This window comes from Desmodus rotundus, chromosome 7 (assembly GCF_022682495.2).
Source record: "Desmodus rotundus isolate HL8 chromosome 7, HLdesRot8A.1, whole genome shotgun sequence".
Classification (NCBI taxonomy): domain Eukaryota; kingdom Metazoa; phylum Chordata; class Mammalia; order Chiroptera; family Phyllostomidae; genus Desmodus; species Desmodus rotundus.
In genome coordinates, this window is record NC_071393.1 from 90,478,839 (window position 1) to 90,506,822 (window position 27,984).

General features: G+C 39.5%; 2 protein-coding genes across 10 annotated transcripts in view; both read right to left on the reverse strand.

The window, feature by feature from the left end:
- ICE2 (interactor of little elongation complex ELL subunit 2) overlaps positions 1-3,650 on the reverse strand; it is a 55,304-nt gene extending 51,654 nt beyond the window's left edge. Inside the window, exons 1-5 of one of the 4 annotated variants that reach the window (XM_024567762.3) lie at positions 3,531-3,634; positions 3,189-3,320; positions 2,669-2,802; positions 2,434-2,568; positions 372-476 (exon numbers count right to left, since the gene is read on the reverse strand). In XM_024567762.3, coding sequence (XP_024423530.2) covers positions 372-476; positions 2,434-2,474 — 146 coding nt within the window. In that variant the 5' untranslated portion in view covers positions 2,475-2,568; positions 2,669-2,802; positions 3,189-3,320; positions 3,531-3,634. Of the gene's footprint in view, positions 1-371; positions 477-2,433; positions 2,569-2,668; positions 2,803-3,188; positions 3,321-3,530 lie in introns of those variants that run through there. The other 3 variants (XM_045201390.2, XM_045201391.2, XM_045201392.3) reach the window with 3 other exon arrangements.
- Positions 3,651-8,818: 5,168 nt separating this feature from the next.
- The window catches only part of RORA (RAR related orphan receptor A), a 697,355-nt gene continuing 678,189 nt past the window's right edge, over positions 8,819-27,984 (reverse strand). For 5 of the 6 annotated variants that reach the window (XM_053927993.1, XM_053927991.2, XM_045201388.3 and 2 more), the window contains 6 exons: positions 24,981-25,102; positions 23,098-23,230; positions 22,340-22,447; positions 20,859-20,969; positions 19,614-19,726; positions 8,819-18,234 (listed from right to left, as the gene is read on the reverse strand). In XM_053927993.1, the coding sequence (XP_053783968.1) occupies positions 18,070-18,234; positions 19,614-19,726; positions 20,859-20,969; positions 22,340-22,447; positions 23,098-23,230; positions 24,981-25,102 (752 nt within the window). In that variant the 3' untranslated portion in view covers positions 8,819-18,069. The remainder of the gene's footprint in view (positions 18,235-19,613; positions 19,727-20,858; positions 20,970-22,339; positions 22,448-23,097; positions 23,231-24,980; positions 25,103-27,984) is intronic. The other variant, XM_053927992.2, reaches the window with a different exon arrangement.

Consider the following 27,984-nt stretch of genomic DNA (forward strand, 5'->3'; position numbering starts at 1 on the left):
GCAGTACCCCTGGCCCACTAGAAGCCAATAGCAGGTGATAGCCAACATACTCAAAATATCCAAATCAAAAAAGTTATTGGTGAAAATGAAAAATGTGTAGTCTAAGGAAAAAACTAAATGAACTTTTTGGCCAACCCAATATAATATGATCCTATTTTTATTTTAATATCTATTTATCTGTTAATGTGTGGAGAAAAGTCTGAAAAGATATATACCAAACAGAGGTCATCTTTGGGTACTAAGTTCTGTTTCTTAATTTTTATATTTCTATAATTTGAATGTTTAATAGTGGTTGTAGATATAAAACTTCAACTATCAGAAAAATAACAACCAAATATGGAAATAGTTAACCAAATAAATAAACATATTACCTGCTGGATAAAATGCACAGTTCTTTTAAACTTGGAGCCATGGAATGATCTTTGTAATTTTCTCGAGAGAAAAATGTCTTAAGGCCATTTTTTGAGGAGACATCCCTGTGAAGCAAAGTAATTTACTTGCATTTGGCAATTCAAAATCTCCTGCTAGAGTAAGCAGCATAATGGTATACGACTGTAATTTATAACTACATGCCCTCTACTGCCCCTTTCCTAGACAGTCACCTCTTAATAATTTTAATTTCAAGTACCAGATGTATGAGTTTAGATGTTTTCCTTCTTAAATAGCTTTTAGCGTAGGGCCATTCTGAAAAATCCCAATTCCAACAACCAGCTTTGCTTTTCCTTTAGTTACCCGTTGCATAAACGTCAGAGATACTAAAGTGTGAAAGACAGGACAGATTAAAGTACAGTACGAGGTCTGTCAGGGGCAGGGGTCACCTCCAGCTCTGGGCAGTCTGGTTACTGACAGAAGATGCTTCTCATTTCTTTTTGTTCATGCTCTACCAAGACTGCATATCTCCTATCTTCATTACCTTGGCAAATGTGATATATGGTGGGTCTCTACCAAAACTACTTCTAAGGTCATATATGATTTTCCGTAACAGAAATAATTTAGAGACTAATACAGTCAATGTTTGCCATTAGTAAACATCCCATAAAAGCTAGCTGAATGAAGGAATTAAAAAACTAAAAACACTGAGAACCATTAACCTGGGAAGACAAAGATTAGCAGAATTCTGTGGGAGAGGAGAGTTCGAGGGCTACAGTGCTTTGTAAATGCTCTAAACCACACTTGGTTTTACAATGTCAATGGTATGTAAGAACACTGTGCTGCATCTGAACACACACTGTACGGCAAAGAGCATTATTGTGTATACCTCCAATTAGATGGCAACTTCTGGCTGGCCCATTCCCCAAATGGCAAATTCTAGCATACTTGCTCCATGCTCATTTCTTCCTGTTTTTAAAGGCATTTATCCCCCCTCCGCCCCCGCCAAAAAAAAGATTAAAGTGTAAGGGGTAAAATTAGAATGTCTTACTTGCTATTCACCAGTGCAGTTCTTACTACTATTATGGTACTGTATCGCTGCCATCTCATTACATTTTCGGGTTTTTGCATATCATACAAAAACAGTCATGGGCCTCAGGGGTTGTGAGCTCCATGGGGGAAGGGAGCATTGTTTGCAGTAAGTAAATACTTATTGAGCACATACTGATTGCATCTTCTTTGAGTCAGGTACTATTTTCATTATTTCTATACTCTCTTGTAACTTTTGTACTTTCCCCTTGGCTAGCAAATTGCAGATGCTCAGTAAATGTGTGTTAAATTAATTTAAAGCAGCACATATATTAGTTAGATCTCTACAAAGCCACTTAGGCTACTTAACTGAGTCCTCTATTTGTGAAGTTCTCATACACTTCTAAAATAGCCCATGCATTTACATGATCATTTGATGTAGATTCCAACATAATAAAAAGCAGCTTGTCTATTTTTAAAGGGGGAGTCTTTTTATTACTTGTACAGAAGTGGGTAAGGTTCTTGGGCACAAGAAGATTCCAGCATCTCTCCTTCACTGAGACATAAATACGCCCTGGCTGGTGTGGTTCAGTGGACTGAGTGCTGGCCTGCAACTTAAAGGGTCCCGGGTTTGATTCCCAGCCAGGGCACATGCCTGGGTTGTGGGCCAGGTTCCCAGTAGGGGGCATGCGAGAGGCAACACACAATGATGTTTCTCTCCCTCTCATTCTCTCTCCCCCTTTCTAAAAATAAATAATAAAATGTTTTAAAAAATAAAAGACACAATAAATACATGATGGAAATATACTTAGTGGCAATCTGACGGCTGACCTGCCACTTTAGAAGATGAAGGGCAGTTAGCGGTAACTCAAAAGTGTTCAGTATGTGAAGGTAAGAATGGGGTAAATTCTGAGCCACAGAATTTATATTTTCTCTGTTCCCTCCACATCACTCCAGTTTGGAAAGCCTCCTTTCCTAAACCAGCCCAGTCCCACTTCAGTTCTCGTAAGGCGATTACAAACAGATGTCGCTCACCAGTTCAGCCTTGGTTCACTCATGGCCATAATGGAGCTCATATTCTTAGACTTCTTCTCCCCTCTAGCTCACAATTCTGCTGCCTGGCAATGCAGGCTACAGCACAGGCAGGATTTCTCCAGAATCAACACTCCCCTGAGGAAAAACAAAAGGTCAACGTTAAAAGCAGGTGATTGTTTGAGTGGTGTAAAACCAGGTGCTGTTAAGTCAGTAAGGATCTGGTCCTAACACCTACCCTAAAACTGACAGGACACCTAAAACAGCAGCCACAGGAATGTTGCCGAGGCTCTTTGTAGAACAGCAATGATGGTGTAGGATACGTTCTCCTCCATTTAATTTACTCCAGGATTGTCACTCTCAGAATACTCACTGTGAAAATAAGAGCGGAAACAGAATGGTGTTCTCACTGCTTCCACACTGCATCACTTTACGGCGCGGAGATGTACAAGATGTACATCTTAACTCGGCTCCCCCCTGGCTCTAATTGCCAAAATAAATCTCGCTTTGGGTTTGCCAATCACAGCCTGGTATGGGGCATATTCGGGAAGCAATGCAGGCCAAAAGCTTCCTGGACATCAAGAATCTTTCAAAGAGCACCTCACTTTTGAGGAGAAGGAGGTCCAGGCAACTCAAGTGATATTTCACAGGGTCACTTAGAGGAATCACCCTTACTACAAATCGGGCTTGACCACTCCATGTTCGGGGCTTCTCCTGTCACCCTGGACGGACTGATAAGATGTAGGTGGGAAACTTACAAATTTAGGAGTCGGTCTCTGGGCAGTGGGCAGGCCTGACCAGCTCCCACATAACCCACATGTCACACTTCGACCCAGGATGGAGTATGGGAGAGTCAATGAAAGCAAAAGGAATGACTGACGGGACGGGAACTACAAAAGAAGAGAAACAAGGGTTCAGGAAAGCAGGTACGGGGGACAGCTAAGCCGGGGTTCTGGGCCGTGCCACAGCCAGAAGCCGAGTGTCCCGTCCCAGCCGACGGTGCCGCCATGTTCCGTCCTCCCGCCCCTCAAGAATGCGCCCGCCTGCGAGGCAGCAGCCTCCCTTCCCCGTCCCCACTGCAAAGTAGCCTTTCTTCCCACCTCGCGGCCCCCAGTGCCTCTGGCCTGGGCTGCGTCCCCACTGCAAACTCTGTCGCGCGCGCCTCGGGCAGCCCTCATTTAAAGGACGTGCCCGCACCGCCTCGGCACAGCGTGATGACGTCACCCGCGGCGCAGTGGGCGGGACCCGCGCGATTCCTAGGGCCGTGCTCCGACCCGCCCCCTTGAGTAGTTCCGGCACGGAAGCAGGCAGATTACGCTTGCTTGGGCTTGCGGGGTGGAACTGGCTGGGAGTTGCTTGTCCAAAAACATCCTCCACCTCAGTGATAAATTGGGAAGAGGGCCGATGACAAGTATAGTACTGGAAAGACCCCAACAGACGAGTTTTTTGACCTTAGCTCACGGTTTTAATTTCCCTAACCCTGACACCTCTTCAGTAAAATTAAGAGACATACACAATAGGTTTTTTTTTTTTAAAGGATTCGATAGACTAAGTGATGAACTGTGCTCAGCACAGACCTGGCACATAGTAGGTGTCCACTCCATCCCTATTCCGGTTTAGATGTCAGTTTCCACCAGCGGCCCAACTGGCACTCACGTTAGTTTTTTTTTTTTTCTTTTTCTTTCTTCCCCTCATCCATTACGGAAAGATTTATTGGGCACTTGTAATGTGTGCTTAATGCTGGGTACACCTAGGACTAAGACCAAATAGTGGGTTTTCCAAGAGCTTTTTTGATCATTGAGAATCTAAGGCATTCACATTAAATGATTATAAAACAAAACAGGAAGTGTTAAGCTGTGTAAGAGAGGTATATAGAAAAGATTGTGTGCGTACAGAGAGGGAGAGAAGGCAGCTTTGAATAGCTAAAGACATGTATGAAGTACGATATTGTATGTCCGTTACCACACTGGCCACTTAACATGTCAGCTCATTTGAAGAATTTGAAGTATAAAGATGATGGGAAAGGACATTCTAAGAAGAAACCAGAGAAAGGAGTTACATAAACGTATGGTATGAACAGAATCCAGTTTGTGTGCTATCAGGAAAGTGTGTTCTAAATTTTAGAATGACTCATGGTGTTTAAAATAAGTTAAAAATTATGCTTATGTTAAAAACCTCCTTTGAATATAAGGACCTTAGGTAGTTTATTTTGCCTGGAATGCAAGGCTTATGAAGAGTAGTAGAAAAGAGTTTGGAGAAACAGGTTGGGACCAGACCATAGAAGATTTTATAAGCCAGACTACAGATTTTGACTTTATTGTATAAGAAATACAATGCTGGCAGGAGAGGGGAGCTTATAAGCAGAGGAATGACACAATCAGATATCCTATGTTTCAGGAAAGTTTTTCTGGCAAGGTAGTGAATGTGTCGTAGGGAAGAGGCTGGTTAGGAGACAGTGCTTGTGAACCCTTGCAGATCAGCCTGTACAATGCCTGGCACTACGCCAGTAGTATTTTTTATTAGTGAGTGATATCGATGGCCTGTGCTAGGATGAACATGGACGTAAGGCAATGTAGCAGTTAATATGTTGGACACTATCTCATAAAGCATGCAGTCACAGTCAGAGCTGGGTGTCTTGTCCTAGTTTTCAGCAACTGCTTAAAGACCACTCCAGAACTGTTTAAGCATTGATGCAGCTGGGATGCACCGGCCCACAGTAGTGTGCTATAGAGACATCACCAGATACGGCCTGTGTTGAGATTCTAGATTAGCATCAAGCAGTCTGCTCTGGTTTGGCGTATCTCAAGTTCTGGTGGTTGCAAGATAGCACACAGAATCAGAGTTTTTACAGCCAGAAGGAACTTTGGAGGTTATCTAGTCCAACCCTTTCGTTTTCCTGATAAGGAAACTGAGGCCCAGATTGTCTAGTGACTTTTCCAACATTGCATGATCAGTGTGATAAAGCTGATTCTAAAAATCAGGTCACACACAAGGGTGTGGGAATCGACTGCGGGAGCAGGGGGTAGGCTGGGCAGAGGAGGGCAGAGGGGGAAAAATGGGACAATTCTAATAGAGTAACAATAAAAAATTTAAAAAATAAAGCTTAAAAAATAAAAATCAAGTGTCATAATCTTGCCATTAAAATGTATTAAATATGTGCATCCTTCCCCCCCCCCCCCCCATATGCTCTGCTTTGTAAACCAGAAGCAATTGAGTGAAAAGAACATGGATTTTGGGAGTCCAGCATATATGGGTTTGATCTCAGTTTTCTGCTTACAGGCAGTGTGACCCTAGAACATGTGGTGTTTACTCTTCGAGCCCAAGTAGAGGAGGCAGTAATAGCTCACCTACAGGATTTAGTGAGGATTAGAAGTAATATGTAAATGAGTTAAAATAGGCCAAAAAAAGTAATATGCAAGAGTAAATGTTCAACAAATAGTAGCTATTGGTATATACTTTCTCTGCTCCCCCCAAACCCACAACACAGTGGACGTGGCACTGAAAACAAGTGATTATAATAAGAATAAGAAATGATATACATACATATTATAGAAGATTTCATGGGAACACAATGAGGAAGGAACTCATTTTGATGACTGAGATACTTTAGAGACTATTTTGGAGAAGCTTGATTTACGTTGGGGTCTTGAAGGATGAGTAGGAGTTTGCTGAGTAGAGAAGACTGTGCATTTTCAGGTACGAAAAGTCACAGAAGTGTGAAACAGCATGTTCTGGGGAAGGGGAAAAGTTACTGCCTCACTGTGTATGTGTGGAGCAGAGGAAGGAGAGGTCTTCATGCCATGCTAGAGAACTTGAGCTTTCGGACTTTATTCTTGCTGATGAGAAAACCTCTGTGTGTGTGTGTGTGTGTGTGTGTGTGTGTGTGTGTGTGTGTGTGTGAGAGAGAGAGAGAGAGAGAGAGAGAGAGAGAGAGAGAGAGAGAGAGAGAGAGGGACAGCTTTATCAAGGTATGTAGGTAGGTTTACTACCTACTGCGAACTTCACCCATTTTACAAACTTCACCCATGCTATTCAGTGATTTTTTAGTAAGTGTGGGGAGTTTTGGAGTTTTGCAACTATTAACATTACCAAATTTAGAATATTTCCATTACCCTAGAAAATCATTTGTGTCCATTTTCAGTCAACCCTTGTCACCCTCAACTCCAGGAAAACACTAGTCTGCTTTCTCTCTCTGTAGATTTGTCTTTTCTGAACATTTCCTATAAATCAAATTATATAATATGTAGTCGTTTGCATCTGGATTCTTTTTCTTAGCAGGCTATTTTTGAGGATCATCCATGTTGTAGCAGGTACTAGTAGCTGTTTTGTAGCTGAATAGTAGCCCATTTATGGGAATGCCTAATGTTGTTTGTCCATTTGACAGTTGATGGACCATGAGGTAGTTTCCACTTTTTGGCTATTACGAGCAATGTTGCTGTGAGCATTTGTGTACAAGTCTTTGTGAACTTTGTGTTTTCATTTCTCTTGGGCAGATACCCAGAAGTGGAATTGTTGGGTTGTACGATAAATTTTTGTTTAACTTATCAAGACACTGCCAAACTACTTTCCAAAGTAATTGTACTGTTTTATTCTTTGGAATTTTAAGCATAAAAAAGATTTGGTTTTCCATTTCTGCTAAACTGAGAAACAAGCAAACCCAGAAGTTGAATGAGAAGCCAATTTCAGTTTGAAAGAATTTATAACAGTAGGTACTTATTTTGAGCATGTAAAATGTTTCATCAGACCAAAATTTCAAAAAGAACACTTTAAACTGTGAGCGCCTTGCTAAGTGAGGTTATCATAATTGTTACTAGGTTTGTATTTCTTCTTGTGAACCAACCAAGATGGAGAAATGTGCGAGGTCATCTGCATCTCAGCACACCAGCCATCAGCCTCCCCAGCACATGAGCATGGGCTGGTCTTTTGAGACCCGGCGTGAGAAGCAGGCCTACTTTGCACCAGTCCATTTGCTCCAAATGCACATTAGAATTAGAAGTCTAGTTTTGAGGGGCTAGATTGATCTTGACCCATTAAATAAGGCTTACTAGTAACAGCAGCAACTAAAACATGTGGTTGGGTCTTACTGACTAGTCTATGATTATTTCTTTGGCTTTGTCTCCAAGAGATTCATAATAACCTGACACTTGTTTTCTTCATCTAATTATCCCACGAGATCATTATACACAAAACTTTAAGTTGTCCCTTTCATACTCCTGCTTAAGTACCCTCTTGAAGTGCAGCAAGCCAATCCACGAAGGAGGGCTGAGTGTGAACCACTGTTTTTATCAGAAGGAGCTCAGGCATGAGTTTGGCTAACGGCCCAGAGGTAACTGATTTCATATTTTGATCTCCAATATTTCCATTAACTCTCAATTTCCTGAGACACTAGAAGGTGGTGAATATTCATACTATATGGAATATGATAGTCTACATGTATTTCACATGCATAATGTCATTCTTCCTCTTCTGTGGGCTAGCTGGAAATAAAAGCAGGATTAGGGACTGTTTGGTACAGGGGACAATTTGGGGGTCAATTCAAGTATTTATTTTACTGAGTGCAAGAGATACTTAGGTATTGCAGTGTGTGTAGGAAAAGGCAGGCATAGTAGCCTTTATTCTGACTTCAGAGTATTTTATTTGAATGTCCTTGACACTACTTTAAAAATAATTTGTGGTGAGCATTTTGCATTGTTATAAGAGTGTGATACTTAGCTGATGTTAAATTTATTGGTTCACTCCTATCTAATCTACTCAAGAGGAGGGGTGGGGCTGGAGGGGGGCAATACTAGCCCAGGGAAAGTCAGATTTTTAGTCTCTCGCATCATTAAAGCCTTCAGCAGCATTTATGATGTTACATTTTAATGATTTCTAAAGCAGAGATGACCATGCATGGTGTGCATTCAGGACTTCTCCCCTCCTACCCTCAGAGCAGGTATTACTAATCAGTCCAAGCACCCTTCTCCGTTGAGACAGAAAGTAGCCTCAGAAGCCTCTATCAGTCAACAGATGTTAGCTCACAAGTTAAAACTTCTTTCTTTGCCTTCTCTGATCGAAACGGTAGTTTTATCCTTGCACATTTTTTCCCTCTGCAAAATGGAAATAACAGTTTTTAAAGTATTATACTATAGACTGGTGCTCTCAAACTTTAGTAAGCTAACCAATCACCTGGGGGATCTTGTAAAAATGCAGATTCTGCTTTAGTAGTGCTGGGTGGTACTTTGGATTCTGCATTTCTAATAAGGTCAAGGTGACAGGTGATGCCACTGCTACTGGTCTGCAGACCACACTTCGAGTAGCAAGGTTCTACTAGACTGTTCTCTAGGACAAGATGTAAGCTAGAAAATCATGTAAAATAAAAAAACAAGGAAGACGAAAAACAAGGCAAGTGTTCCATTAGAAGCTGAAGTTTTATTATAGGATAACAGTACATAAAGCACATCTAAAATTGATGTGTTCAATGCACTTTTAATAAAGGTAATGTAATATTAAAGGTACAGTTTCTAAGTACAATATAACAACATTCATATTAGAATGAAAATCGGAGTATTTAAAAGACAACATTAAATCTCTCTTTTTTTACAGCTCGTATTTACAAAATGAATCAAAATATTTTTTTTTAATTCAGGACACAATAAAATAACAAACAGCTGGAAATAAGCAGACTACTGTAAGAGTGAATTGAAAAGAAAACCCAATGATGTGAAAAGTTGGATGATCCTCCAATAAAGATCATTAGCAAAGTTTTAGTACAATACTATTTTTAGGATACCCATAAATGGCTTGCATTTTTAGTGTGGCAGAAAAGGAGTTTTTACATACTGTACACAGAACAGACAGATATATTTATAGGTACAGTATTACTGTTTCCAAACTTGCATGTATATTTACAGAAGGCTGAGTTTGTTACTCACAGAGTTTTGTGAAATTTGTGTGCTTAATCTTCAAGACCTACACACAATTAGAATCAGCATTTCATGTGGTCTTTTTAAATGTGTATTTAATACTTGGTTGTAGAAGACAGTGTTAACCATAAGGCTTGGCATACTTTACAAATTTACGGTAACAACGCAGAAAAAGAGTTTGAATTGGGGCACATGTTGTCATGTAACAATTATCAGATGCTGACGTGCTGGCCACTGTGCAGACACAAAGAAACACAATCTCTATCTTCAGGGAGCCTGGGATACTGAATGGTGCCTAAAAAAAGTTTCCCTCTCTTTCTAAGCAAAGCAATAAGGAATGACATGATTTGTGTTAAAAGAGATTTCTCCCTAAACGGCAGCCAATTCACTTGAAAAGGTTAACTATTAGCATTAGCTTTCATTAACCACATGATTGCATTTATAATTAAGGTAATAGCAACTCTTCCATAAAAATGGAAAATGTCTACATTGTGGGTAAATATGCAGTGCATGGAAGCCAGTAACCATGGCTTGAGAATTTATCACCTTCAATTACAAAAAGTGCAGTAAACAGAAACATTTGCTCTACATTTATAAATTGCTCAAAAATCTTTGCTAAAGATCTTACAAATTCAGTAATATTACAGAACAATTCTAATCAATATTTAATAAGGTTAACTACATCCTTAGTTAGATATTTGATATACTTGGATTTTTAACAGTGCCAATAGGTCTTGGGAGAATAGGTGGAAGAGTTTAACTAAGCTCATTATAAATGACTTTTAAAATGAAGGTCCTTCACTCAGTTCATGGAACTGGTTGAGGTCATTTTAGCGCAGAACATCCTTCGTCGAATTTGTTTTGTGGCCCATGTTCTGCCATGACAGTGGGTGTCTTCAGACGTCTCATGGCTCAGGTAGGAGGGAAACGGTGGCCATCAAGCCACCACAGATATTTTCTATAAATGCCTATTATCTACAATAGGAGCTAAGTACACAACCCTGTCAGATGTCAATAATACAATTCCCTAGTAAGAAAGAAAAAAGGTGTGACTCCATTAAACTAGAGTGTTTCTTTAGGATCTTGAAGGCCTGGCAAATTATTTTTCAGCTCAGGAGATATGGTGTAAAGCCAAGTAGCAAACACAAGGTAATTGCTAATAAATTTTCATATAGCCATATTTATAAACAAATTCACCCTATAGATGTCAAATATCCATACTAAGGAAGTAATTTTATCCTAATTAAATACACTCTAGAATAATTTATATAATGATATTATGTATTTAAAGAGAAAAGCATGTCCCAAATCCAGCACTCTGATACAGCTGCCAGTTGGGCACAGGTAGAGAGAGATATATATATATGTATATATATACAAATATATAGTTATACTCAATGAAATTAACAAGACCCAAGGTGGTATTGTCTAGGAATAAAAGGGTTTTTTCTTTTTGTTCACAAAAGTAACTTATCTAGCACCACACATCAGAAAAACACAAAAATAGCACACTCTAGTTCTAAACAGCTATGTCTAAAATAGATTATATAGTAAAACCAGTATTATACAGCATATTGTGGATTTGATAAACAGATAAATATTTGCACTGAGTAGGCTGTTTATAATATAACATCTTCTTATCTATACAGAATGAAAGCCCAAAAGTTAACTGTATAGAGATGTGCAGAACAACATTAAATATCATGACTCAAAAGCAGGGATGAAGGTAAATTTGAAAGAAGAGTAAGAGAGAAAATGTTTACAGGCCATTACAAGTTCTTAAGTTAATAGTAAATAAGGAATCAATTGCTCGAGTTGAAGAAAGCAGTAAACAAGAGATTGCATTTACATGCAGATGTCTAAAATTTGTATTTTTTTAAGTCTATACACAAAAGTCATTTGTTTTATTGCTTGACATTCAGTTATGGCTAGATATTTAACCTATTTTTTTTTTGTACTTTGGAAACAAGAATATTGTTAAAGGTGCCATAAAAATGGACAACATTGAAAACGGTTTGCAAATAAACCACCTAACACTGCAGTTCTTTATACATATTAAAAGCCTTGTCTGGGGTTTGTCGTATGTTAAATATATTTAAACTGGGAAAATATGTTGTAGCTTGAAGCCTCCCATTGGCCCAAACATCCAATACAAAAACACATCTCCACAAAAGGAGCAGGCAGACAATACAGGTACATTTAAAGAAGCAGCCAGCTAATGTCCTAATGTTTAAAATTTACCACTGTTTTATGTGAGATTTTAAACCATGGTGGTAAGAAGAGAATTTTGGATTCAGGAAGGTGTGTACAGCACATACAGACTGTTGTGTGTGTGTGAAATCATCTTCACTATACGCTCAAGAATTACCTGCATTTACATATGCACTCTGTGCGACGATGACCATTTCTGGAAATGGTGTTCCTGCACATGGAAGTAATCACGAACGAGAAAGGAATCGCACAGGAGCACTGGAGCGAATTTAGTTGCTCTCAGAGGACAGCGTAATTTCACGTGCGGCATGTCTAAGCCGAGGCCAAACTACCTTTCATTAGTTCTTAGCAGAAAAATAGAAGAAGTGCGATACTGCTAACGTGGCAAACATACTACATGTAAGCAGCACACAGATTCTCTAGGCATCCACTTTTTTCATAAGTATGAAAAAATATTCATATTTACTCTCTTAGCACAAGACTCATGTTTCACTGCTGACAAAAGTGTTTCTGTTTGGATCGACTGTTCTGTCATTCATTTATAAATGAATGAATGCATGAATGTGGTTATCGCTCTAAGTTCCGAGGGTCTGTTTAAACACAAAGATCTCCTCCCCCTCCCCCATCTACAATGTCTCCTTGGTATGAAACCAGGCTTTGGGATTATTTTTAAAATTTTCTGAGGGTCTAACAAAACTGATCTCACCTACACTAACAAACAAGCAAACAGACCCAGAAGGGAAACCAATTGCTTGGTAAAGCCATTGCTTGTTACTGTTACGTCTTAAGAATAGACAATCATAGGAAGGGCTCTTTAATGAAATCAGGTGGAACCTCTTTATAATACTAGTGTTTAGGGATAGAGTAAAGACCTGTGTTAGAGACTATTAGCAATAGATCAAGATTTACTGTTGCAATTGCCTTTCTGGGCCCATGATCTGATCTAGAGTAGAAAGCTGTTTTTACTGTGTTCTGCTATGTCATCCCTTTATAAATAAGAAGTGGCAATCAAATGTTATAATATGTAAAACTGTCAGTAATATGTATTTGTATATGGATATGTGTGGATATGTATGTATATATATATGAGAGATATTTCTGCCTATTTCCATAGTCTTTATTATTAAAAAAACAAGGTAAAGGCTTCTTTTTCATCTGAGTGACATGAAAAGTTTTCCTAGATTATGCTCTTGTGTGGTCCTAAGAAAGTATGAGAAGCTTTCTCTGAATGTGTATTCCAGGTGTGAAACGGAAGAATCAAAGCCAACGATTACTCTGAGATTAACTGACTGTATGAAAAGCAATATTGGAACATGGTAACAAACTGTATTTCAAAAATGGAAAACATGACCCTAAAAGCTGGCTCATGTTGTTGTGACCGGGTGGGTAACTGATTAAAAACAAAAACATGGAAATAGGAGAATTGTGTTACATAAAGGGATTTTTTTTGGCTTGCTTCTGGAGGAGAATACAGTGAACACAATAGTTGTTTGCTGCCATTAAAAAACACATGTTGTAGGCCCTGTCTGGTGTGGCTCAGTGGATGGAGTGTGGGCTGTGAACCAAAGGGTCGCTAGTTTGATTCCCAGTCAGGGCACACACCTGGGTTGCAGGTCAGGTCCCCAGTAGGGGGTGTGTGAGAGGCAACCACACAGTAATATTTCTCTCCCTCTCCTTCTCCTTCCTTCCCTTCTTTCTAAAAATGAGTAAATAACATCTTTAAAAAAAAATACACGTTGTATCTTCTACCTGTCTCACTTCATCAACAGGCAGGCCCCTCGTCTCCTTTGGTTTAAATTTTTTATCCATATTATGTAGAATTTGAAGTAGTTTTTCATATATAATGCTATAAATATATCATGAATATTTTAATTATTTGAGAAATGATGAATGGCATATGCAGGGCTGTACTTTGAACGATGCTCTCTGTTGGTATGTGACCTATTCATTTATCTTTTGAGCATACTGGCGTAACGTTCTCCTGGCGGAGCTCCGGAAGTCATTCAATGTTTTTACGCACACAAAAACTGAAGAACACCTAAGTTTCAAACGCAACCAAATGAGATGACAGTGAAGTTTATACACTCGTGCAGTTAGTTCTACACAGTTCACTTGTGCCTTGGAGGGATAGTATTATCATCACGATCGATAATAAAAACACAATTCGTCCCAGTAGTACTGGCCACCCTGTTTGAAGAGTTTTAGAAGATCCCTGAGCACATTGTTTCTGACTCTTAACCCCAACTCCAAAATGATAGGGCTTCTATCGTTGATACCAAGATGGATTGTCATTCACAGTAAGTCAATCATAAGGTGCTTATTTACCCTTTCTTTTCACCAATCAGCACAAAGAACTGTCAGAAAATAACTTTTTATTATTAGTATCTTTAAAATAATAGCACTGGAAGGACACATGATTTAAACAATCAATGTTTGAAACAGTGGCTTTAGGATTATTATCTGGCTGCCCCTCAACAGTAACAAGTGATTCAGTCGACATTCCTTAGCCAAAAACAAAAGGAAAAAACAACATCAACAACAACTGTACAAATATGTATTTTTCCCTGAGGGATCCAGGTACACCCGCAAGTGCTCTATGTACATATTGCACTAGAGAGGAATGAAGAACATGTGCAAAAAAGCAACGATGAGAGAAGCTTACATCCTACTTAAACCTTTTCATTAAAGATTCTACTAGGTTGTTTTGCATTCTGGAATGTCGGAACACAAAGAGCTATACCTTAGCCTAAAACTAAAAACACGTATTTCTACTATGGCACATTCAATGAAATAAAAAGTTTTCCAAAGACAGATAGACAAATTCCATCAAGAAAATAATACAAAGTTTGTTTGTTTGTATTTTTTTTTAGAAAATTACATTACTTTCTTTCTTTGTTTCACATTACAAAATCTTTTTTTTTTCTTTACACAAATCACATGTTATTGCAGGAATATTTCAAGTGCCATCAAATATTTATAGAAGGGTTAAAAAAATAGAAGTCTCTCTAAAGTGGTCCAGACAAGGCTTTGTATAGAATAAATCTTTTTCTCCCCATCTTCTAGTTTTGATTTAAGTATTTTGAATACATTTTCTTTTACATTGACACTTAGTAGCCTAGAAGCGGTCCGACACACACACATCATACACAAAAACCACACACACACACATTCCCTCCTCACTTGACCCTCAGCCCACCCCTATGCACTCACAGACATCTGGGTATCCACACTATAAAGAACAACCAAACTTAGAAGCAGTGTCTTAAGTCATGTTTTCTTCAAGTTAGGAAGGGTGAATTAGGATGCTGAAAGCCTTTCAAAAAAAATCCACAGTTTTAACACAATTTGCAAACTGTCCAAAAAAGCAGTTTCACCTGCACTTTTGATTGCATTGAGACCAAGGCCAGTTTCTTCAGGACAGACCACAACCATGTGGGCACCCCTGGGACTGAAGGTACTCAGGCTTTGTGCAAAAGCCTCCTTTCCTCGCTGTCAAACATTGTACATAAGGCCTTCCAGCAGCTGGGATGCCAATGCTATTCCAGTATTTAAAAGACTACTGGGCGTTCAAGGTTAGGGAACTTTGTAAGAACTATTCAGAACAATTGTTCCGTATCACCAAATATTTTGTATCATCCCACAGATGTTTCTATAATAAGGAAGAAAATAAAAATGCGAAGTTTTTCATGCCATTTTCTATACCTCATTTTTTTCCAGCTGAATTTACTGTTTAACTTCATATCCCAACTTTGATCTAAATACCAGTGAGTTGCTCCCGCATCTCACGGAGCATGCCCCTACTGCCCTGTTCCTACACTCTCCAGGTGCTCTGCTCTTAAAGCCCACAGGCCGCTTTTCTTTCAGCAAGACCTAGTAGCAGCATCATGCCAATGTATGCTGCTTTACCCAGAAAGCAGTGTCACCATGGAGCGGCTATTACTGAGATTATATCATCTTTTTTTTTTTGCATTAGGTACATGCAAAATCCTTTCTTGGAAAAGGAACTTCTTTTAAGTTCAACATTAAGTGCTCTCTCACCCTTAGAGAAGTTCAATGAACTCGTATCATCTCATAAATGGACACTGGAATTAGGTTTAGTTGCTCTTTAATGCACTAGCACCTGAGGCTGGTCATATTCAGAAAGCTTTGGTTAAAAAGAAGTTAATATACTTTATTAAAATTTAGTGAATCAGAATGATAAGAAACAAAAAACAACCAAACCAAAGTAAAAATATACCATTCCCCCCAAAGGAGAAACAATAGGAAAAACATGGACAAATAAATAACTATACTTGGTACTTTTTTCAGAGTATAAATACTATTGATTTTTAAAGGAACTATGCTTATTTAAATTAAAAATTTGATTTAACCCTTCCTGCCCAAACATAAATACTATATGCTTATTGTTAACCTCTCTATATAAACACTTATAAAGTTTTATATGCTTGTAAGAAATTTAAGTAAATACTACTCTTGTCTTCTATTTATGGTTAAACCCTTACTATATTTTTGAAAAATTTTTTAGATGTTATTTAGGCTTCATACACACTTCTGTGTGAATGACTGCTTCTCCCTTTCCAAGTCAGTGGAGTTGAAAACAGAGTGAAGGGTTGTGCGAAGCCTGCGCTGTGACCCAGCACGACATCAGGAGCCACAGTCCCCACAGAAGACTCAGGAGGGACCCTGGTGGTAAAGGAGACACTGTCTCCACTATAAAGGGCTGCCTGGAAACTCCCACCTTTTCGCTGTGGGAGGATGTTCCCTTTTCTGAACAAACATGGTCATTGATGTCAGACCAGAAGTTTGACTCCTGCCCCGAGGGGGACTGAAATCATCCTCTAAATACCTACATTCCCAAAGGTCACTTATTTTTAAACTATGCACACTTGTACGTCAGACAGCTCTTTCTCCCTTCCCCCATTGGGAATTACATTTAAAAACCCACAAAATTAAAAAAAAAAAAAACCCTCACTATTTCTCTCCTGAACACCAAAGCCAAATAATCTTCTAAATATTTAATAAAATAAATTACAGTCCACAGTTTTCTAGTGACAATAAATACAAAAGTAAATGTTTGCAGCAAGCACTGACTAATCACTTAAAAGGCTTAAAATACTTAATATTTAAATAAGAGAAACTGGTTCGACATGGTATTCCTCCCCCACCCTCCCACTCATTGTCTAAGAAATATGGAGAGCAACATTCTAGAATGATAGCATCTAGAGGCAGCTAATCTAGAAATAGTTCACTCTGAGATAAACTCTTCGGGTTCCGAGATTATACCAAGAACATAAGCAGTCACAACATGAATGCCTCATGTCCTCACATGGGGAGTGTGCGTTCGCTCCACACAGAATCTTTGGGTCCTTCTTATTATAAAAGCTAGATTCCAATACAATATTCTGAGTTCTGATTTGTTCTCAAAGCATGTGAATTCCAACTCGAGACTGAGCCTAGATAACTACTGAATTGTATAAAACGAGCCTCCCCTCCCCTGCCTCCTTGAGGTGGCATTTCAAAAAGCTTTTTAAAACTAATGGGCGTGATAGTATAAGTCCACAGCACCAATCCATCATTCAACTTTGTATGAAGCATAAACACATCTATCCTTACTTACCCATGTGCAAAGTGTAATTTAGGGAGAGTTTCATTTCTAATTCCAAATTCACATGTAAAAAAAAAACAATCCAACATTGTGATTTCTAGATATGACCAGCCAGTCTCTTAAAAGTAATTTTGTAAACAGCAGCATAAATACCTCCCGACGTACCTTCCAAGCCTTTTCAGTTAAACTTGTGTTTCTGGTGCACATGCGACACGACAGTGAACACGCTAGCATTTAATTTAAAGAAAAAGGTGCAAAACGAAAGTGCCTTATCAATTCAACAGGAAAAGCTACACCAGTAACTACATTTTATATTAATTAAAACAATATATAAACAATATCTCTTTTAGCTATATATAGTCTTCATGCCCATTTACCCTGTAATATATTATAATGCTATTGTTGCTAGTGCTATGGACCCTTTTCGTGCCATCCTGCTGACTGGCAATAATCGGTGAAAAAAATAAAAACTTCCTTCATGAAACAAAGAGCAAGTTGTGCAAATTAATGCTGCAACCTCCGCTATGCACACCAGTCACCGATTATTGCTGGACTCTCTTAGTACTAACAGATTGGTGACTCTGTAGAAAGTCTGTGGGCAGTGAGCTACAAGAAAAGGAAATCCTCCAACTTTAGTACCCTCCTTCTGTTGTAAACAGAGGTCAACGATCAAGAAGTCAAGACAGAAAAAGGGTCCATATCTGTAGGCATAATGGAAATCATATGCATGAGAAAAACAAGTTCAACTTTTATTTGTTTTCATTGTTTCCCCTCCTTTGCCTGACCCCGATCACCAAAAGGTGTGCAGTGTGTTGGCGCTCCAGGTCTGTGCAGGGCCATGTAAAGTGTCTTGGTTAATATTTTTTGTTTGCTTTTTCAGGTTTGTACTTCAGACATTCTAGAAGTGCTTAGGTGATACGTTTACCCATCAATTTGCATTGCTGGCTCAAATTCTGAAGTGAACAACTCCTTGTATAATGGAGGAAAATGAAGTCGCACAATGTCTGGATATATTGCTTTAAATGCCATTAGCTTTTCTGTATGTCGTCCGCATAAGGCTCTTAATGTAGACACCTTGCATATTAACTGTAAGTGGAAGAAAGGACACGTTGTTAGGAGAGAACAGACGTGAGAACCAAAATTCAGGGGGCCTGGCTGGTTCTTACAACACGGTTTATGATGGCGAAACACACTGAAAGCAGCTCAAATGTCTAGTGAGGAGAGGCCTGATGAAAAGAAAGGGTGATATAATTGTACCACAGAATATCAGGTAGACATTCAACGCTAATGACAAGTTTCTTCTTGAGAAAGCGTGTGCCTAAAACAAAGCAATTCTGGGTCTAAATCCCTGAGTCCCTGACAAATATAAAAGTCAAAAGGCCTGGATGGAAGTCCCAGCATTGGCCATTTACCAGCTGAAATACTATTATGATTTCCAAAAATGCTTTTCCAACTCTAAAGCACTATGCAAGCACACAATAATTAGTATTTCAACCCAGAAAAATTCCTCTCTAAGAAATGTTTTCATCAGGTCATAGGTCTTCTCCATGTGTGAGGTACAGTTTATAATCAAAGAACCTAGTGGTACCCTCGTCTTACGGTGAGAAGAGGGAGAAAAGAGGGAAGCTCCTGAGATCTCATCTTCCTCTAGTTCCCATTCCCTCCCCAACCTTCCCTTCAACACGGTCGGAATCATAGACAAAGCAGCAACCAAACCCCAGTTTCCCCTTCCTGACCTAACCTAGCTATCAGCAGTAAATAAGAGAAAATAAACTAGAAAAAAAAAAAACCCTTTCAAATCACCCTCTTGAACAATAGAACACAACAAATAATCTAAGAAAGGGCTGCTTTTTCTAAGGCCAAATACGTTGTCCTGGCTCTAGCACTGAAGAACATTAGCATATTTTAAATTGACATCCTAATTATGCTTTTATTGCAAAAGATAATAATTAGCAAAAATGAAAGCTTATGCTTTGAATACAGGGGAGTAATGGGAAATTGATGAAGAAAATACAAAAGTCATTTACTGTTGATGGCTGATGAATTTAATGGAAATAGAACTAATATTAGAATATATGGTTATCCTGGTTAATTGGCTTAGTACTTCATAACTTTCTCTTTCAAAATTCAAAGACTGTCTAATTTCTATCAATGAAGACCATTAGCGCTGCTTTGTGTTCAAGTTTGATGCAATAGGAAGAGGATTTCCACAATGTGTTAATGCTTTAAAAAATTCTACTATTTCCCTGTTGTAGAGCACTTTACAGCCAATGACAATAAATAGAATTTAACCTGAATTTTGGCCCCACAGAACTTTTGAGATAGACATGTTTCTTTCCTTTCAGCAGCCTGTTGCTTACTGATACCGTTGGGGGCTGGTCAGATGACGTACTTGGGTACTGGCGGCATGATGTATGGCAAGGGGTAATTCAGGCCATTGCCACCTGGAAACCTTTAGCTCTCACCTTTGTTAGTATTCCATCTTCTCGGTGATTCTTCTGTAGGACGTGTTGAAGAGCTAGCTGAATCTTCTGTTGCAGTTTTTCAATTTTTACCTTTTCCTGCAGCCATGAGCGATCTGCACATGAAAGGTGATATTCCTTAGTGTTCCTCCAACATGATGTCAGAACCCCAACTCCTCCTGACTCTTAGACCCAGAGTACGAAACCACAAGGCAGTTAGAAACTAACAGGCCAGTTTCACTCTTCTTTCAAAATTTGCTCCTAAAGGAGTAGAACGCTAATCTAAACAGTTATAAAGGATATTAAACCTTCCCATTTTTACTGATACTTAAAGGAAGGGAGGGTCCTCTCCTTCAAAAAGGATAGCCATTTAAATCTAAGGCCATACACGTACAAGTACAATGAAACCACTGTGGCCTCTTAAGCCTTTCTAAGAATAACATTTCTGAATGAAATATTTATATCAACCCTGCTAGTCTTTCTGGAAAATTTGAAAATAAAATTTTAATCCAAGGCAACTGTAATTGTCAATTGGATTCCACATGACTTAAAAGCTCATAATATAGGGTAAAGTCTTTACATGTAAGAATTTCAAGTAGGCCCTAGCTGCGTGGCTCAGTGGGTTAGAGTGTCATCCCCATACGCCAAAGTTGTGGGTTCGATCCCTGGTCAGGGCACATATAAGAAGCAACCAATGAATGCAAAAATAAGTGGAACAATAAAGTGATGTTTCTCTCTCTCTGTCTAAAAACCAATAAATAAAAAAAATGAAAATGAAAAAGAAAATAATTCTGAGTAGAAGATTGTAAATTAGCAAAACTGATGATCTCCAAGAAGCAGGACTGGCCGAAAACATGGATTAAATTGAGATAAACTTGTGGATGATATCCAAGTAGATTTCAGGAAAAAGTTGGATCTCTTAAAAACCACGTTATCTTGGAGATTGGTATTAAGAAGGGAAACCCAACACTACCATAGCATTTCTCTTGGTATCCGGAGGTGACTTAGGGACTGGGTTTTACTCAATTCTCATTTCTTAAGATTTTAGCAGAACAGCATGAGGTCTTTTTTAAAAGGTATATGTATGTGTGTGGGGGGGAGGTTATTGTTTGAAGAAATTAAAAATAGATTGAATAAGTGGAACAGCCTCTCTTGGTAGCATCTGAATATTCTAGAAGTTATGGACCTGGTAAAAATTCTTCACCTGGACCATTTTTAAAGCACTTTATTTTTATTTGGTTAGCTTACCTGCTGACATCAGTACAAATGCAGAAAATAATGCAATTTCATCTTCAGTCAGGTGCATAGAACATAAACTCTTTCCAAATTCAAATACAAAGCTAATAAAGTCTTCACAACCTGCCAAAATTAAAATGAAGAGAGTTTAGGATTTTGGCTCTTACCCTAGGAAAAAAATATGGAAGCAAGTGAAGAGAGATGTAGTCGTAGAAGATGAGAGATGAGAGGGGATATTGACAACATTTGTACAGTTTAATCATTTGGCATCTTCAAAGGAAAATCTGTTCCGCCAAGGTCACCACCCCACCCTCCATCATCATCACATCATCATCATTCAGAGTAATGAGAGCGGACTTTTGCTGCGTGGTCAGTATGTTGGGAAATGATCCAAGAGATTTCTTTGGGTTTCCAACTACTTCACAGCAGCCCTGTGGAGGAGGCATTTTTATTAGCCCTGTTTGAGAGGTGAAGAAGCAGACTTGGAGAAAAAGGTCATGAGCCTAGGGTCACGCGGGTAGGAAGCAACATCCTCGGTGGCAGAGTCAGACTGCCCGACTTCAGGGCTCACAGTCGTCTTCACCAGCAGAGTTTAGCAGCACAACCTAACTGAAATGCCAAACTCACTCGTTCTGGTGTTTGCCTCTATTTCATCTAAAACGGCCTTAAGAAATACTAACCAATGACACATTATAGTGTAGCAAAATCATTGTAACTGTCACAGAACTCAAAATACAGAACATGAAAGTCCTATAAAATAATGATCCATCCCCAAAGACTACTCTTTCAGATTTGCGTATTATTTATAAACAGGGTGGAGCAAAGAATAATGAATACATAATAATACAAGAATAAACTCTGTGTTTCATAAATCTATTTTGCCCCACCTTCTATTTTAAATGGAAATGAGCTATACTATACTTAAGTATACATACCTTATCATGTTACTACTTTAAAAGTCACATAACGTATTTTAGATACTGTCCCATTGCTCTTAATGACTCTACTCCACTTTATTTATATATAGAAATTCAATACAATTTATAAAGTATATGTCGGTTTCACTTACAAAGTAGCAACACTTTCTCTGATACCCACATTTAATTCTCATTAATGCGTGTTCTCTGAGGAGTGAGAAAGGGCAGACCTCGGGCTCTTTGCTTGAGTTTATGTATCAGATCGCATCCTCTCGTTTATCTGAGTAACATACCCCCTGCCTACCTGGTTCTTAAAATCTGGAAGGATATATAATATGGATTTCTTTGATTACCAACTACATAAAATGAAACTTTGGACCTTTACATGTAATATAGACCAAAGGCATCTGAGGTATCTTTCTGTAAGTGTCTAGCTATAAAGCAAAAAACAGGTATAAAATTCTTCAGTTATTTCCAAATACCCAGTTTCCATTTTGTTCAGTAAGAGCTTTCACCCAGCTCCCATTTGCTCATATAATTGTGATTTAAAGACAAAACACCCGGAGATTTCCTTACCTAAGGATTTGAAGACCTCGGGGCTGGCGTATTTCCCATCGAAGTACACGGTGTTATTCTGAGAGTCAAAGGCACGGCACATTCTGATAAACACCACCTCTAGAGAACCTAAGCGAACGCAGAATAGTTTAGATTATTCCATCTTGGTGAGTTTATTTCAAAGGCACTAACGTAGAAAGCCGCTTCTGAGTCGGAGCACCGGGTGTTGCTTAGCTAGTGGGCTGTCAGTCCTCTAGCTCTCTATCTAAAAGGGCAAAGTTCACGGGTGTAATTCAACACCTGTGCTGAAGCTAAGGCCTGCTTTACTGAAGAAAGGATTGATTTACAAATGACTTCTCTGTCACTCTTCTGTCTTATGTATAGAGTCTCTGAGTCACTAGTCAAATATTCATTCACATGTATTAAAACAAACAAAAAAAGCCAGGGCTGTCTGAGGTTCCACATGTCCTTCCTAACAGCTTACTGGAACCTCCTGAGGACCTGGAGGGTAGAAACAAAACACAGGGGACGGTAAAATCAGGGAAGGCACGCGTCCTTCACATTAATCTTGTCACCCAGGGGAGAAGTGAAATGGAGGGAGCGTTTCCTGCAAATAGGTGAAATGCCTTGAGAAAGAACTCAGTCTCTGCTCAGAGGAACCTGAACTATCGTCGCCGGAGAAAAACTGTTCCCGACACCTTCCTTACCAAGCATTTCTTTAATAGGCAGGTAAAAGCAGGTTAGGAAGAGATCTCAACATTCACTTGCAAAGCACATACCTGCTTTGAGAAGCACAATTTGATCGTTTTGACACAGTTCCATAAATCCATCAATGCGTTTGGCAAACTCCACCACATACTGTATAGCTTCTGTGATTTTGATGGCACACAACTGCCACATCACCTCCCGCTGCTGTTAAAGAGGGAGACACATTAACACACACCGCTAGCCATGGCCTTGGCTCCACTGGTGTAACTGTGCCTCTTTTGTAAAATCCTTCTTTGGAAATGGACTAAAAAAGGCTAGAGGATTCCAAAATAAACAGTTAGCCAGTTATTTGGGATATAATTAATGATAGCTTCCAAGTCCTTTCTCACTTCCCCCAATTCCTCCCTGACCTTTTTGGGGGCAGAGGGGCAGGGGGAAGATGTTATGAGCATGCGTGAAACAGAAGACAAAATCGCAAGCCACTGCTTGAACCCTGGGCCATGGAGGATCTTCTTGTAAGCAATTACGATATGTTTTGCCTTGAGGAATTTAACAGCATTTTACTGGGGGGAGGAGAAAGAGGGGGAGTCAGTTACATTTATTGTGTATCTGCTAGGAGCTAGGTGCTTCACGACATCCTTGTCTCGTTTCATTTTCACAAGAACATTTCCCCATTTTCCATAAAAGGACACAAATGGACATGAATGCTCACAGAAGTTTCGCAGAGAATAGGCATCAGAGCTGGGATTCAAATCCTAGCATCTCTGACTCTGAGTCCCATTCCATACACTTTGCTGCTGCTTCTGCTTTCCTGCAGCCCTTTGAGTCTTTGGCTGCTGGCATATCTCGGAGGCAAACAAAGTGTGTGTTGCTATTCCCCAACCTGTTTAAGTTCTTTTTATATACCCACTCTCTAATTTAGTGACAGGGTGACCTGGATCTGTGGTGTTGCTCACCTGTTCCCCCAATGTCAGGGAATGAACAATTATTAACCTAGATAGGTGTGGGAAATGAGGGACGCAGCCTCTTCCCTGTGTCCCTCATTTCCCACACCTTTATTTTTATAAAGACACACCTGCTGTATACACTGACCTGGAAAGAATTACTCTTGAAACATTGGTCTTGAAAAATTTTAAACTACTCTTGAAAAATTAAGACTGTTTCCACCAATAGATGGGGTGGAAGAAACACTGAATTAGGAGCAGGAATCATGGTCTAGTCCTGACGACTGCAGTCTCAGCCACATGCCCTCGTAGCTTCCTCCTATGTGAAGTGAAGGGCAGCCTTGGCCTAGATAAACTCTATGGTCCCTCCTAAGCCTGAATTTCTCCAATTATCAGGCGGGAACAGCAGCATTTTCTTTACCCGAAGGGAGAGTGGATAATTATAAGTTCCCCTTCTCCAGCCCCACCCTCCCATTTTGGTGGCTTGTTGATCAGCGTTTTACAGAAGAAAGTCAAGTAGCAACACCTGTCAGCCTCACACTGCTAGGTGCAGACCGGAGTTACAATCATAGATTCCCAACCTTTCTGTGTACACGCTCCCTAAACTGCTTTTTCTAAATCTCTAGGAACATGAGACTGAGATTACTATTTTACATGAACTTCCTGACCTTGAAATCTGCCATTATGATATTGGGACAAATCCCAACTAATTGAGGCTTATGGAAACTGCTTCATTTAGCCCCCTATTGACAAATGATAGGAGATGTGTGTGTAGTTACAGGCACAGCAGCATTTGTTGGCTATTGCTGAAACTTCACACACTGGCATCTCAGTAAGACGGTGATGCCTCAGGTACACAATGAGTTCTGGGAGGAAGAATTTTAAACAGAAACTTGACAGCTGATGAAAGGCACTCATTCTTTGGTCTGTTGGTAGTCTCGTTCTAATCACCTGCATGAACACTCTTCCCACCGTTCCCTCCACCCTCGATAAAATTCTTCAGAGTATACCTTGTTTTGATAGTTCTCAATCTCCTCCTGCAGAAAAGTCTGCCACGTTATCTGCTGGAGCTCTTCTCTCAAGTATTGGCAAGTTTCCAGGTGTGACTTAGATATATTCTGTGCGAGGTGTTCTAAGGAGAAAACGGGAGATCGCAACGTGAAAAGTCAAGTTCTTCTTTGGGCAATCAGTGTTTTCCCCTACCTAATATTTGCTGTAAAGAAGTAACAAGTAGAAAGCATCATGCTGAACCAGATTAATTATCTTTATACATTGAAATAAGCAATTTGAAACTATTCTGTCTTTTGGAATGTGGGGATGAAGGACAGGCAAAGCCAAGAGTTAGCAGTAAGTCTTGGTGACTTCAAAGACACTGCTGACCTTCTTTTATAACTTTCCACCAATGTCTGGGAATAAAAAAATATTGACCTAGATAGGTGTTGGGGATGATGGGCACAACCTCTTCTTGGCAATTTTATAAAGACGCATCTGCCATATCCATTCACCTGCAAAGGATTACGCTTGAAAAATGAGGAAGTGGTATTCTTTTATGATAACAGAAATGTATTTCTTTAGTTTTTCCTGAAAATGGCAGAACAAGCATTACTGAGGGCCTACTATGTCACTATATATGGTACAGTGGTTAAGAGATAGACTCTGGAGCCAGAATGCCTGAGTTTGAACCTCAGCCTCGCTACTTATTAGCTGTGTGATCTTGGGTAAGTTACTTAGCCTCTCTGTGCTTTGGTTTCCTCATTTGTAAAATGAGGGAGATAGGATCTATTTCATAGAGGTTCTGTGAGAATTAAATGAGTTGAGAACTTAGGGAGGGTTACAAAGTGTGTGCTACCTAACATTAGTTCTTATTCTACTATGGTATAGGGAGTTTGATTTTAAGAAATAGATGCCAAAAAAATTTCTATAGGAATTTATAATCTGGTGAGCTTGTATGGACATGCTGAAAGGACAATTCAAAGCATTAGACAATAAAGTATAACGTTGGATTATATCAGAAGAGCAAGAAAAACTGGTAATAGGTACTGTCAGGGAAGGGGAGAGATGAATGTTAGCTTAGAGAAGTTAGTGGGTACTTCTTGGCAGAAGAGAGACGTTTGAGTTGGCCCTTGTGGAAGGGTAGGATTTGGTAGGTGGGGGCCAGTGATGTAAGGGGTAGGCCTGTTCCACATTCAGGGGATGGCAGATGAAGGAACCAACATAGCGTTTATAGGAGACAGGCAGATGTGATAAAGTGACAGAGTCAAAATAGAAATATGAGTAGGTAAGAGTACAAATCCTGAAGGATCTTGAATATTAGGATTGAGAGTTTGGAGCTGATGAAACACAAGGAGTCAGCAAGATTCTCAAGGAGGGGCCGAGGTACTGAACACTGTATCTGGGGAAACAGAACAAGCAGTTTTGTGACTGGATGGTTGAAGGACAGGGGCTGGAGGTAAGAGGACCCCTTCGAAGTCTGCTGGATCTAGTTGGGAGGGACTAAGAGCAGGAAGCAGGCTGGTAACCACTGTCATGGGAGGGAAGGCTAGTGAAAAGTTTTAAAAGAAAAACTGATAAGATTCTGTGAATATGAAACCATAGCAAACAGGAATCCCCCTCTCGGGGTCTTGAATGTTTAGCAAGAAAGCCATTTAAAGAGTGGTGCCGAATGCAAGCTTGGCAGCAGTAACAGGACTATTTGTTTATTTGGGAATTTGTTACTTCTTCCATCAAACAGGATCACACTCATTTGTGTGGAAACAGAGCAGGTTCACCTAAATGAAGCTTCAAACTAGAATCTCTCTCGAGACACTGAAACAATAAATCTTAATGGCCCTATTCACAACACACAGACACAAAACAATGTACGTCAATACCATAAAAATGAAACATGAACAAAAGAAAAGAATTTAAGGGGAAGTGACAGAGAGGCTGAGAGAAAGAGGGAGAAGCCAGTAAACTATGTCTTAGAATCAATGGCGCTTGTGAAGAGGAGAAGCAAGACAAAAACAATGGGAAGTCAGAAGCAAAAAATAAGCGTGTAAATAAATTAGTGAACCATCTCCTGCAGAAAGAGCACTCTCTACAGAAGACAGATTCTAGAATGTAAACCAAGTTCTGCAGATATGAAAAAAATGACAAAGTGTTCGCAGAGAAACGGGATCCTGTGAGGTGAGGGGAGGGAAGAGGATGTAGCATTCTCTGCCAGATTATGCTTCTTTTCCAATTAATATGGTCAACGTGTCCTTTCACTTCATCCTAAAAATTGTCTGCACTCACCCCTCCCTCCCTGTTTGGGCCCAGCTTTTAGAAGTAGCAATGAACGACACAATGTGCGTGACTAACCAGTAGAGGGCAGTGGCTGCATTCTTGCCAACTACTCATCAGCTGCCTTTGACTCCCAATTCACAGGTTGATTTGGCAAGTGTAAGACTTTAGACACTTGGCTGTTCTTAAATCTCCATTTCAACAAAGGAGAATATGGCCGCACTGAGTAAAAGTCAACAAGTTAGCGTGGTCTCTCAGAGAAGCAGCCTGGAATAGTGAAATACCTCGGAACCAGGAGTTAGGAGACCTGGCTTCTGGTCTGAGTTCGGTGGATAGATGACCCCTTGGGACAGGCAAACCAGTTCACTTCTCACCCACGCCTGCTTCAACAATTTTCACAGTAGGAAGGAACTTTAGACATCATCTGGTGCAAACTCTCTCCAGTTTACAGATAATAACAACATTAATAGTGATGATAATAGTTAACATTTAATAGCATTTACTGTGTGCCAGACTCATATAATATACATTCAGAATATATATATATATGTATTTTTCTCTTTTCTTATTTAACCTTTGTAACAACTCTTGGAGAAGGTACTAGTAGTATCTCCATTTTACAGAGGTTAAGTGACTTTTCCAAGGTGTCACAGCTGGCACGTGGCCAATTATAAACATACACAGTTTGGCTCCAGAGTCCGTGCTCCTAATGTTTACAGTCCGTAGGCAGGGAGACTGTAGTCTGCAGGGGTT